This window comes from Vigna unguiculata, chromosome 5, assembly GCF_004118075.2.
Source record: "Vigna unguiculata cultivar IT97K-499-35 chromosome 5, ASM411807v1, whole genome shotgun sequence".
NCBI lineage: Eukaryota > Viridiplantae > Streptophyta > Magnoliopsida > Fabales > Fabaceae > Vigna > Vigna unguiculata.
In genome coordinates, this window is record NC_040283.1 from 47,712,142 (window position 1) to 47,725,980 (window position 13,839).

The window sequence follows — 13,839 nt, forward strand, 5'->3', positions numbered from 1 at the left end:
ACATATCTTTCTCTTTGTATTTTTTTATTTATAGATATATGTTTCTTTCTCTTTCATTTCAACAAGAACAAGTGTTCTATATTAACCACATCAATTTATATTAACAACAAAACTTCACAGGTAAAAAAACCAACAAGATAAGGAAAAGGATTAAACACCACCATCCAACAAACAAAAAATTAAAATATAGAAAGTCAATTATAAAATTAAAAAAAATTGAATACTCAATAGATTAAAAAAAAAGTTAAAGATATTAAAATTTATGAATCATAGTTATACTTTAAAATTACATACTTGTGTAAAAACTGTCAACACCCTAGGTTTCTTCTATTCACGGTCATTGTGGCGTGAAAGTTTGAACAAAATCTATAGTCATTAAACCATAAGCATTTTAAATCCACTATACAGAAAAAGGTGGCAAAAGAATCTGTCATGCTTTTTGAGTTCACAACATGTAAACAGGCTAGTCCTAGTAGATAATCATCGCAAAAGAATCATCATTTGAAATCGAAATTTCGACTCGTATAGGCGAACTGCTTTAAGCAAAAACAGAAAAGATACAAATTGGATTAAATAAAAGGTCGTCATCTGCAACCAAAAGCACCTGTTTAACTATTTCTTCAACAACTCTACTCGATAAGACTTTGACAGTAATTTCCTTTTTAAGTTAAAACAAACTAATTTGGACACAAGTTGATGTTAGTCCCACCAAAATAACGAAAAAGACGCAAACAAGAACAGCATGATATTTGCTATTGATGTTCTTGTTAATACTAATCCAACAGTATAAAATTGCCATTAGCTAAAACAAAAAGGTAAAGGGTGTGTGAACATTCATAAACAGTGTGTTTCCTTTTATAGTTCCTCCCACTGCAGGTCATTAAGACTATTTTACATGTGTTGTACTACTGAAAACCTTTAACCAAACATATTCTGTTGCCTTTCAAGAACTCAAAGGTAACTACAATTACCATCGCATAAGCTACTTTCACAACCTCTGGGCAACTCTCTCGTACAAATCACGCGGCCAGTTCCTCTTTAAATTATTTGCAATGAAAGTCGCAATCTGCAAAAAATAAAATAGATTTAGCCATCACGAAACAAGAGCACATATTTGTTAAGTAAATATCAAATAGCACTGCAATCGTCCCATCAGACACCAAATGTAACTACATACTACAACTTACAAATACTACTAGTACTACAACAACAAAAGTGATTAAGGGAAGAAGAGTAGAAATTGTTATCAAACATAGATTCATATTAACAGATGAATAATGATTCTTAGGAAAGTTGCAAGATATGGGTTCGTAGATTTGACCATACTATATGGAAGGAATAAGCTTATTAGATCTGTGATTGCTACTAACACATTACTTTTTAAAAACAATAATCCGAATTATGGTATTTCAAACAAAAAAAAGTGAAAAAAACATGGAAATAGCCCAACCAACCATTGGTATCCACAAGATAATACCTTAGCCCTTAAGGCACGAAGTGATCCATCAGAGTCTGTCACATTGTCCAGACAAGTGAGGGCAACTTTCAAAAGATCTGGAATACAAGCTTGGACATGTGAAGATAAATTTTCAAACGCGTCAACAGCACTATCAGGGCTTCGGGGGTCTAGAGGAAGAAATGGAAGTTTAGCAACCTCCCTTAGTGCATCGACATAATGTCCCAGTCTTGCTAATTTGTGAATTGATAATATTGACTCAAGTTGTCGTAACACAGTTTGCTGCTCAAAAACGTGTTCTCTCTCTTGAAGACTGCAAAAAGAATTCAATCAATCATTTTACTGAAAGATGGAATGCTTCCACGTTACATATAAATAATAACAATAATTTTGTATAGTTAAAAGCATTCATTAAATAATTCTGATTGAAGAGCCAACAAGCAAATTATTAGGATCACCAATTCATTAAAAAGTACATCTTCAACTTCCAAAATCCTTCTGAGTTGCAGAAACTCAAGAAATAGTCAGGCCTCTTGGAATTTCCAAGTCCTACTTTAAGAATAGCAAACACCTAACCGAAATGATACCCATGGAACCAGTAAAGAGATGACCAATCCCATAGGTATTAAACCTGAGTTCACTCCAGTTATGCAAAAAACAGACATTAGGTCTGCTTCCCCCATGATAATAGATGTGTTTGAAGAGCAAAACATAGTTAGGATGAAATCATCACAGAATAAGTTCTAAATGTGCCTCTAGGGTTCATATATTTCAAAGAATTAGCAGAAATGTAACAATGTCAATATCCCAGAGCGGAGTACTATGAAATGAGGTAGTGAGGTACAAGATTAAATATGACCTGACATCTGGATAATAAGTATATGTCTCCAAAATCTCATTGCCAGAATGAATGAGGCCAGCAGTCCGGCTTTCACCATCTAATCTTCCACGGAAAAGGGCACTAATAGCTTCAGAAAGGCATTTGTTGATGGTATCTAGAGCCATTGAGAAGGAACCAACTCTCTTCTGAATTTCTATTGACTAAACCAAAAGCAATATTAAGGTTAGATGAAAACCCAGTATTCCACATACAACAAGAGGGGTTAATGAATAAATGGATGATGGAAACGAAGTATGGCTAACATTATTGGTAATATAAATCTGGGAGTAGAGACACAAAACAACGAAATAAATGTGAAAATTAATTAAAATTTATATGAAATCACATTTATTAAACTTTGAAAATGAATTAATGAACAATATCCCTCCACTAAAATAATGATTTAGCTCCACACCAGAAAAAGGAAGTCTAAGAGAAAACAAATCAAAATGAGCTCTAAATTTAGAATGAAGTGCTTCTCCATTCCAGCTTCCTCTAGAACCTGATTATGATGTGTGAGATAATTCTTATCAGAAAGGTCATGTTATAATTTGGCATTGGCAGGCAGACATTAAGGTGATGGCGAACAAAGACAGTCCTTCTTTTCCTATTTTCCCTCTAATAAACGAAAACAGAAATATAAGAAAGAAAGAAATTACTTTGTCATACATCCCAGCCTCCTGACACTGGCATGCAGCTTCAATTAAAAATTGTTGCCTGGCTTTCGGATCTGTCACAAAACGTCCCAATTCACCTTCTTCTCCTGAACCTCTTGCACCAAGTAAAAGATATATGCCTCCATCCCTTAATAATAGTTCAGTGAGAAGCTGCTTCAGCATCAGATTTCTCTGCCTCTGCTGATCAACATTACCTCTACCTGTCCACGACAACTGCCCCCCACCAACTGCTGCAGCAGCTTGTGCATAAAATTCCAGGGCCATTTGGAGATCACCAAGACGCAAATACATAGATCCATATTGCCTGATAATGGTGGATACTTCTGCATAAGCATCCATCATTCCCAACTTTTGCCCAGAACCAGCACCTTCAGAAAGGACCCCATGATCAGCTAGCACAATTGATAGGTGTACAGCATCAATGTTATACCCTTCATCTCCTGCTTCCTTAGACAAGTATAATACAGCTGGAAGCAACTGAATGCTTAAAAGCAAGATATAGGTATATACTAGAGGATCTTTTCCATTTTTTGTATAGTATGAGGGCTCAAATTTATTCAGGTAACTCTGCAAATCGTCCAGGCTGTACGGAATCAGACCATCGCTTAGAACAAGGGATGAAGGTCCACTAGGACAATCCCGCACTGCTGACAATTTGAACCACAAGAAATCTTCTATTGTACTAAAGAGAGTTGGCTGATCTCTAAGCAGGCGATCAATATGTCTTCGGGACCCTGATATGATGGCATACAAAAGTAATTTTTTCTTGTCATATGCAGTTCGACCAACCCGGTCACCGGTTCTCAACATTTTTTCACATTCCTCTGATGCAGTACTTGCAGTCTCTTTTGGGACCATCCCTCCAGTATTAATCCACTCTGTGAGCTGTCAAAAACAAGCAAATTGTTAAGATATATTATATCATCAATCAGTAAGAAGTGGTGACCATAGTATGTACCAAAGGAGCAAATTGATGTGAAGCACGTGAAGATAGGGCAATATTTCTTGCTTCATCATAATAACCAGACCTCAGGCAAAAATATATCTGTCACCAAATAAATAAATGAAATAGTACAAGCTTAGCTCACCAACGTATTAATTTCAAGAAACAAAAAAGAATAAGATATATCAACGAACTGAGTCAAAAAAAAGAAAAATATATTCAAGAAAAAAAGTCAATTTAGTATAGCCAATTTAATAGTAAGTATCTGAAACCTGCTGCCATGTGGTATCAACAGGAGGCTGCCTCCGAGCATCACTGGCATCAAAATCCAGTACTCCATAATCCCTCAACCGAATCTACATATAAATAACAAAAATAAGCAACCTATTGAAAACTCAATGCATGACATTATTTATAAGACACTATTCAAATTGAGACAAACCCGAAGAAAGGCACGAATTCTTTGCAAATTCCCAACACCACCACCAAGAGCAGCCTACCATTAGATAAAAAAGAACAGAAATTAAGTGCTGATAACAAATACAAATTAATGCATACTCTCTATCTTATATGAATAAAGAATACCAGAGATAAAAACATTAAGAGAAGCTTGAAAAATTATTCACAGTTTCTAGAAGCATATCCCTCAAAGGCATGGGGTGGAAACATGAGAAATCTAAATGTAGATTGTTAACAGTAATAAATAAACAAGTGTAAACAATTTTTGTAAGATAAACATTGGCACAAATAATGCATAGGCTTTATTTATATTAATAAATAACTAGTGGGAAGCATTCGAATTCTAAAAGCTTAACAAAGTTTTTCTCAAAAAGAAAAACTCCCTCAAAAGCATAGCCAGCGAGGGCAAGCAGTAGGCAGTGAAGAAAAGCAGAATTAACTGTCAACAAAAACAAGTACTAAAAAAATGATCAGCAGACACTAGTAGTACTAGTATGAAATTCCTGATAACAAATTACTTGTGCAGGATGGCTTTGTATGGTGTCCATTATGTATTTTTCATGTCCCCATTCAAGGTGGCGTCTTGCACCAATAATCAATGACATCCGTTTTGAAACACGTTGTGGGGCTGAGTCCTCACCCATCAGCATCTGTTCAATGAGTTAAGTTATAGAGGATAAATAAAATGCTTACTTTGTGATAGGTACAAGCAATAAAGTTGCATTCACACACATTATTAATATTATAACAGTATTCAACTACAAGAACAACCTGAACAAGGTGCCATATCTTTCGCATCGTTACTGATTTTCCACTACTAGTATCAATGCCTAAATTTTCATATGCACCCTTGAAAGCTGCTGCAGGCTAAGAACCATAAAAATTAACAAAAGTTAGCATATACAAAGTTACAGGCATGTAAACACAAAAAGGTGTATATAGCCAAGATCTTTTGGGAAGATAGTATAGAAAACATGACAAAACATATAATATGCTACTATATATCCAAAATGAAAAATGAACATGATATTGGATGAAAATTCCAAAACACTATTTTCACGGAAGTAAATATTTTGGTCACCGGAGCATATGAATTTTGAACAGGCAATATAACACAGTTTAATCTAATACAGAAATGTCATTATAAATTTATGAGATAAACAAAATAGGGGACATACTTTAAATGGTAACCCTGACTCCCTTGCTTTATTCAGATTCTTCACTACCTCAGCATACACAGATGCCTTTTTCTCCACAATAGGTCTGCCAGTCAGAGGAACAATCTCCATACTTGAACTACCAGATGAGACTTGTGGAGTAGAAGACACGGATGCAATTTGACCTGGGAGGGTACCCACACTGCTGTTAGCAGCAATGTTTGTCCTAGGTAATGTTGAAATTCGACTTAAACTCTGAAGGAAATCACGCTTTTCTTTTTGCCAATCCTCCTGTCATAAAGTAAATTCTACTGCACAGTGAGGAAGCTGAGCCAGAAAACTACTCATCCCATTTAATCATTGCAAAGGTGAGATAAAATTATTTACTCACTTCACTATGCTACTTCATTTCATATGTGTAGTTCCATGGATTGACCTAAGCATGCTCAATTAGAAAACCAATCATCTAAAACGAATGCTTTTGTGAAAGATAAGCACGTCAGCAAACCTAATTGTCCTTCTTAAGACTGCTAAAAGCTATTAAGTTGCATGACTTGGACAGAAATATTTTTTTTCTTGTCCTTTTGTTTTCTCTTCATATTTATTTTTTCAGAAAAAATGAAAAAATTTCAGAGTAAATAAGGATTACTAAGAAAGTCAATTCCACCCAAAAGAGAGATGTCCTCACTAACAAAGACACCAAAATAGAACATGGAAAAATAAACAATCATGTTAATACAATAAATATATTCAGTCCCTTTGTGATAAATTTGTTTAAAATCTCACATCAACTACAAATATTATCAAAGTATACTACATAAGTAAAAACAAATCTTACAATGAGATTTGGTTTTATAAGGTTGAATTAAGCTTGAAGTCTAATAAGGTTTCTTGGGCCTATCATACCGTGTCATCCACAAATATCTAGTCTCACATATGATATGTTCAATCCAGAGTATTTGGGGAGATCCCACATCAATTAGAAATATAGTCAAATTAATGCATATAAGAGAGTGGAAATCTCACTTTGCAAGCTAGTTTTGCAAAGTTAACTTAAAGTCTACTTTATAAGAAAGTTTACAATCAAGTCCTAAAGGTCATAAAAATTCTAAAGACATCTTACAACAACTTAACAAACAAAAGAAAAGAAAAGGAAGATATAACCATATAAGACAGATTTAATGTTTTCGGCAATGTAACGATCATATAAGAACAAACCAAGTGCACAAAAAAAATAGTTTACCAACATTATGCCAAAGATTCATTTTCTGATAGTTTTATGAATATAACTTAGACAATACCTGTTACCAAAGATATCAGAAGTAAAATATAGAGAGGAACCAAATCTCAAATTAGAGGAAGATAATTGAAAACTTAATGAAGAGTATTATATCATAAAAGACATTATTACACTAACCTCTAAAACTTTCATCATGTAATCATTGAAACTCCTGAGATTATCCTTTTGAGCTTCCTGTACGGCAGAGACCATTGCCATTTCATGAACCTGCGGGAAAAATACAGTACACATATTGTCTAAATTCCATGAAAAAGGAATAGATGTTCAGACTACAAAGTAAGATTTTCTTGGTTTTACATAACAAGCAGCAGAACACCACATATATACTGAATACTATTGCTTATAGAACAAAGATGGCAGTGGACAGAAACAGCATGTAGATATAATATAACAATGACGGCATAATAGGGCTCATGTGCAAAACGAAAAACTACATAAATAGTGATATTAATGGAACAAATAATAATTTCCATCAATAAAGGATCACTCTTTAACTCTAGGATGTAATGTAATTGTTGGAGATCCCATATCAACTAGAGATATATGATCAAATTATAGTATAAATGTTGCTGCAAATCTTACCTCCTAAACTAGTTTTTTGAAGTTAAGTTCGGCTTTCCAGTTTATTTTCTACGATAATACCAAAACCTATCATGGCAAGGTTTGTTAGACTCATTGTACCACCTACTACCGAACTACACAGGAATGTAGTCTCACATTCGATATGTCTAGTCCTGAGCATGAAGGAGATATCTTGGAGATCTCATATCAACTAGAGATATAGTTAAATTATAGCATATAAGTGGATGTAAATTTCACTTTACAAGTCGATTTTGTGAAACTGAATTAAGCTTAAAGTCCATTTTCTAAAAGTAATGAAGGAATTAAAAAAACATAGTTATATATTTGAATACTTAAAAATAAATATTTCTCACACGGGTGCAAAATTTTGAAATGCATGGTATCTGGCACTGATAAAATTGATCCGTCCAAATAGAATCATTCTAATCTCTAAATTAAATATTATAATACATCCAAAATTACTAGCAGCCAATCTGAAAGTGTAAATTACCTGCTGCAGATACTCTTCAACACTTGTTGCCTCAACAGGAAAAACATCCTCAAAAGTTGTCTATAGAGGGGAAAAAGATAAAAGGTATGGCATCAGCAAGATAGTAGCCATGTAAATTAAGTAAAAGAGAGAACCACTTCAAAACAACTTGACATGAAACTTCAAGGGAAATTAATTTTGCTAACTAACAAGTTTGATCAGAAAAAGTGGAATACAAGTGTGTGAATAAAACTATGGCTCACAATTTATGAAACCTATAATCAAATGCATGAACTATCTACCTAACAGGCAAAAAATAGAATACTCAATAAGTCAAGCAAAGAGAAAATGGTCAGTGTATAAAATATTACAAGGTTGGTTAAATAGTACCTTCAGTTCAAATGACTTCAGATCCCTTGCAAGTTGCTCTGCATTTATCCCCTCACGAGCAAGGAGCCTGTTCATCGAAAAGAAATAAGAAAAATGATAATAATAATTGACTATGTGTTATCCTTTTATCACACATACTCTGCTTTAAAAAAATATGGAAACTCCATCTTTTATGGATGTAAGAAGACAATCTCCACATGTGCTATGAAGAAAAAATATTATGTTAAATGCATGGCCCTTTAGAAAGGGATAGAGGAAGACCAAAAGAAACCAAGAGAGAACTTGAAAATGGTATACTGTTAAGGAGTATTTTAGTTAACCATTGGCTTCCAGAATGCATGATACAAGATTGAGTTTGAATGAAATGTGTTAACAGCAATATTTCCTAGCTAGTTAGTCTTTGACTATTAGTTAAAACTGCCTTGGTTAGTAGTTAATCAGTTGGCACATTGTAACAGGGAAAAGTTCTTCTGCTGTCATCTATATAACAGTACTCACCGTAAAGAGGGAAGTAAGAGAAATAAAGAATGTGTTTTCTATCAGAATTCTTTTTCATCCAATAGTTTTGACAAAATGAAAACCTGGAATCCAAGTACCCAGCACCATTTGGAGGCAATAAGGCTTGGCGAAGAAGTAAAAATTTTCTAACAACTCAAAAGCACTTCAACTAGCCATAACATAATCCAAGATTTTTTATAATTCCTATATTATTCAAGATTGACTACTACAGACGTAATAAAAAAAAACTTGCAGCATCCATCCAACTTTATAGTCAAAGAGTACCTTGTTGCAGCAATAGATTGAGATGGTGCCTCAGTCCTTACCGTCTTGGATTTAAGCTTCTTGGATAATGATTCTAGTTGATCTAAGTTCCTCTGAACAACATAAGAGAGTGGATTCAGAACCAGAGATTTACAACAACAACAAAAACTCTACATTCAATCATTAGTTGTTAATTTTCGTTTTAGTGACTGTTCACAAATCTAACTGACAACAGGCAATGCATATCCATTATCTTTAACAAATTGAAGTTATCCTTGGTTCACAAACTCGGTCTCCAAATTGATTCGGCGGCATTGGTATGAAATTCACAGATAAACGATGAAAATGAAACAGTGACGTGAGTTAGTTTGGAGAGAAACCTGAAGTGGAGGGAACTGAGCAGAAGGAGCAGCTTGTTCTAGAAGCTTCGTTGAAGAATGCAGAAGATCAGTCCAACTACTCAAGTCTTCGTTCGCCATGGCTCTCTCGCTGAAGCTTCGCGCAAGAGTTTTGAAGGAAACCGCTCTTAAGCCCTAAAATTTTGAAAAGTAAGGTTTGGTTCTGCACCAAGAGGGGGCGCACCAAGACCAACGTGTGTTTGGACCGGATTCGAATTACAAAAACATACTCATTTATATTTATTATAAGTATTTCATAAATATAACCTTTTAAGTAATTATCTCAAAATTAATAATTTTATTGCATAAAGAATATGAAAAACAATAGTTTAAGAAATAATTACACAAGTAATCTATTCCATTATATTATAAATAAACAAAATGGTAAAAATAAATTTGAATTTAAATGGAGAACTTCACGTCTAATTTACTCTGAAAAATTATTTATGTCCAAATAACAATAAGTTTATTTTAATAAATTTATTTATATAAAAGTAATTAAAATTATTTTTAGATAAGATATTCAAACGTGTAATTTTTTGTACAAAAAATTATAATATTTTATTCTGCAAACAATGTATTATTTTTTTATTTTAATATTTATATGAATGGTAGGAATATGTTTTGTCTGTGTAAACTAAATATAAATTTATTTGATGTAAAAATAATATATCAAATATCAATTCTAAAATTAATATAATATGGGTGTGAGTAACAATGACTTTGATATAAGTTGGTCAAAACTTTTAAAATTAAAAAAAAATTAACAAAATAAAACATAAGTATTTCTAAAATATATAAATTATAGTTCATGTATTTTTTCAAAAAAGAAAAAAAAAGATTACACCTTGGTGTCTGAAGTTTTTTGTTTGGCAAATTAATTTTTTCATTGATTAGGTAACTGACCTGGTAATTGTTTTATTATTTCTTGGTTAGATTAGTTGTAAATTAAATGAATAATAGGATCACAATGCCTTTTTTAGTTTGTTGAGATTATTTGTAATATGAATTAAATGAGTCATAACCACAATGTATTTTTTTCAGTAGTTCTTTATAAATTTCATAATTCTTCACTTTTTAATCACACTGTAACTATTCGTTGTTCTTGGCTTCATTGGCATTGTTGTGACCTTTGTAGAAGAAATTCAAGATTTAATATAATACAAACAAATAAAATTAGATGCCGCACATAAAAAGTTAAATACAATAAAATTATTATTATTTTTGTATAATTGCATTACATTTAACTTAATTTTAGCATACATGATCTCTTATTATCATATTTTATTGTTATATTTTATTATTATCGTATAATTATATTGTCATATTGTTATATTAATAGATCATTATATTATTATATCTTTGAATCAATATCATAATATTATTGTATCGTTATATTATCATATCGTCATATTATCTTATCATTATATTATTATATTATTATATCATCATATTATTATATTTATAAAATTACAATTTATAATATTTATAAATAATAAAATTATATATGACAATAATTAAACAAAATAATAATTACATTAATAATTCAACAATAACACACTAAATTAGCAAAAAAGGTTAACAACAAACATAAATAGTTTTTTTAAGTATTCAGTAGACTATAATAATGTATTAGAGACTAAATTAAAAATTCTTAAATTTATCATAAAATTAAAACATAATTAAATCATAAACTTAAATTTATAACAGCGGATATAAATTGTCATTAAAAGAATCTTTCGATATGTAAAGGAAATTTAAAAATTGAGTATGTATTTACACATGTAAAACGGAAACTAAACCTATTGTCCAAGTTATGAGATATTGTAAATTTGTGTAGTAGTGAAGTTAAACATGTGACAACTTTCAAATATACAAGTAAGTTGTGTGAATTTAAAGGTTAATATATAAACTCAAATACAAATAACAAAATACCATTCACAGTTGTGTATTTGGGAGAAATAAATTATCTATCATTCCATAAGAAAACACATAAATATATGTTACTACATTAGCTGAGAAGTAGTCACGTCACACAGTAGAGAAAAAAATTCTTATTAGTACTAGTTAAAAATTAGCTCAGCTCATAACCTCAATGATGTGAGTAGAAAATAACTTTAACTAAAAATAATTAATTAAAGTTGAGATTGATAAAGAAATCTTACTTGAAATAGAGAAAGTGTCATTAAAATTATATTTTAAATAAAGTTTTTGAAAAATAATATTGACCAATATAAAAATAATCTTGATGAAAATTACCGAAACATATTTATGATAAAGTATAACGTAAAATAAATTTTCTCCACCGTTAATAACAGAAGATATCGAACTAACAACACTTTAATTTAAAGTAAATCAATAATATCAACCAAAATTAAAAACAACATTATACTAATAAAACTTAAGAGAAAAAAATAGAAGTAAACAACCTAAACCAAAAATTAAAAAATATAAATTATAAAAACTACGAATTTTAATAAAATTATTAGAATCTTGTTTAGCAGTGCCTAAAAATAATTTGCATGCATGAAATCTTAAGAAAAATAATTAAGCGTGATATTAAATAAAATACAATTTTATAACCATTAATATAATTTTAGATTATTTAAAAGACAAAAATATTTATAAATGTGTTTAATATTTTATTTAATGTTCAACAAAAGTTAAAAATAAATAAATAATAAAATATTTATATTTTAATGCGAAAAAGTTCAAATATAATTAAATATAAGAAAATTTGAATTAAAAAAAATAAAAAAAATAGAGTTAAATATTTAAAAAGTTTATAGAAAATTATAGTAGAGATTTTTTTTTTAATAAAGACTTTAAAAGTTCAAAAATTCTTATTTTACATCAAAAAATTATTATTTAAAAATTATATATTTATAAAATTTGTTATATATATTTATATTATTTTAATTAATATATTTAATTATTATAAAAATGATAAAATCAGTACGTATTAATTATTTCTTTTTCGTCTACAGTGCTCTAAACACTGATTAGTAGTCTCCAAATTATTATTACACATTTTTCAAATTTTCATTTTTTAAAATCTTTTGTGAAAATAACTTATTTTAGTTTAAGTAACTCTAAATCCTCTCTAAAAGCAACCTCAAAGTATTCCCATCTCAACACCTAATAAATCAATTCAAATTTTATATATTCAGCTCTGAAGTAGTCAGAATTTAAATATAATGCGAAAATAATATAGAATTAAATACGAATAAACATTTCATTTACAAGTGTAGTGGAAGTGTGACATGTACAACATGTGTAAGGCATCACAATTTAATGACACCATTTGCATGTAAAAGTAAGCTCAGATTTTAATAGTGCAGAGATTCCTGAAACTTTAATCACTCCTTTATCCCATTTTCTGATGTACTTTCTTCTTTATGTCTCTCCACATTGAATCTTGGTGACTATCTTTACCATTTGTGCACAAAGTTCCCATGTGTGAAACACTACTTTTTTATTAAATGGTCCTGTACCACTAAAGTCATTTACTTATAAAGCTTTTATCATTTAAGACACTAATAATTTTTATTAAAATCATATGAAAATTATTTTTTAAAAACAATGATTTGATTGTTTTAAAATATAAAAATATTTAATTATTCATTTTATTAAATAAATTGCTTTGTATTTATAAAAATGTAGAATAGTTAAGTCAAAAGATGACAAATAACATTTTTTTTATTTAATGGTATAAATCCAAGGAGTTATATTGGTGAATTAGTCTTTGGAAAGGAAATCATCCAAATTCAAATGTATACACTAATCTTTTTTATAGCACCGTGATATCATTCTACGATTATTTATTTTTTAGTATCTCAAAATGTTTACTTGAAGTTTAGGATTGATAATATATATTTCTGAATATATAAATACAAGTAAAATTATCAGTCAATAAATATAAATTATTTAACGCAATAACAACAACAAACCCTTATATAAATGGATTTCATGAGTCACAAGTCTTAAAGAACATTTTGTAGGTGTCAAAAATAAATTTACAAATTTTTAAAGAAACCAAATATATATAAATTTTGGGAGCCACTTTTTTATTACGAACCAAGCTCAGTAGATTTGATTAGAGTGATATAGTAAATTATATTTATAAACAAATTCTGAAATTGTTAGTTTATTTGAAGAGTTGAATATGTTTTTAGTATCTAAAATTTTATGTTAAATTATTATTTTTTATATAAATTTGGTTCTTAAAAATTACAAATAAATGAATATATTTATTTTAATTAATTTTTTTTTGTATTAAGTGATGTTCTACGTTTAAATTATTTATACCGTTTGACATACTTTAATTCAATGTTAATCTAAAACATTATTTATTTACATTATTTGA

General features: G+C 30.0%; 1 protein-coding gene across 1 annotated transcript; it reads right to left on the minus strand.

The window, feature by feature from the left end:
• Nucleotides 1-714: 714 nt before the first annotated feature.
• On the minus strand, nucleotides 715-9,677 carry LOC114185114 (nuclear pore complex protein NUP93A-like). The gene is made up of 15 exons (XM_028072640.1): nucleotides 9,456-9,677; nucleotides 9,097-9,188; nucleotides 8,314-8,380; nucleotides 7,945-8,004; nucleotides 6,990-7,079; nucleotides 5,594-5,863; nucleotides 5,187-5,282; nucleotides 4,934-5,065; nucleotides 4,399-4,452; nucleotides 4,229-4,312; nucleotides 3,972-4,058; nucleotides 2,996-3,898; nucleotides 2,316-2,497; nucleotides 1,478-1,769; nucleotides 715-1,066 (listed from the first exon to the last, which is right to left on the minus strand). Exons 1-15 carry the CDS (start codon nucleotides 9,552-9,554, stop codon nucleotides 989-991), a joined length of 2,586 nt encoding a protein of 861 aa, XP_027928441.1. The 5' UTR covers nucleotides 9,555-9,677; the 3' UTR covers nucleotides 715-988.
• Nucleotides 9,678-13,839: the final 4,162 nt, after the last annotated feature.

Coding starts and splice junctions, on each gene's coding strand:
- LOC114185114 (XM_028072640.1), bottom strand. CDS start 9,554: ATGGCGAACGAAGACTTGAGTAGTTGGACTGATCTTCTGCATTCTTCA. Junction 8,381..9,096: donor CAATCTATTGCTGCAACAAG/GTACTCTTTGAC, acceptor TTCGATGAACAG/GCTCCTTGCTCGTGAGGGGA. Junction 3,899..3,971: donor CACATCAATTTGCTCCTTTG/GTACATACTATG, acceptor TGTTTTTGACAG/CTCACAGAGTGGATTAATAC.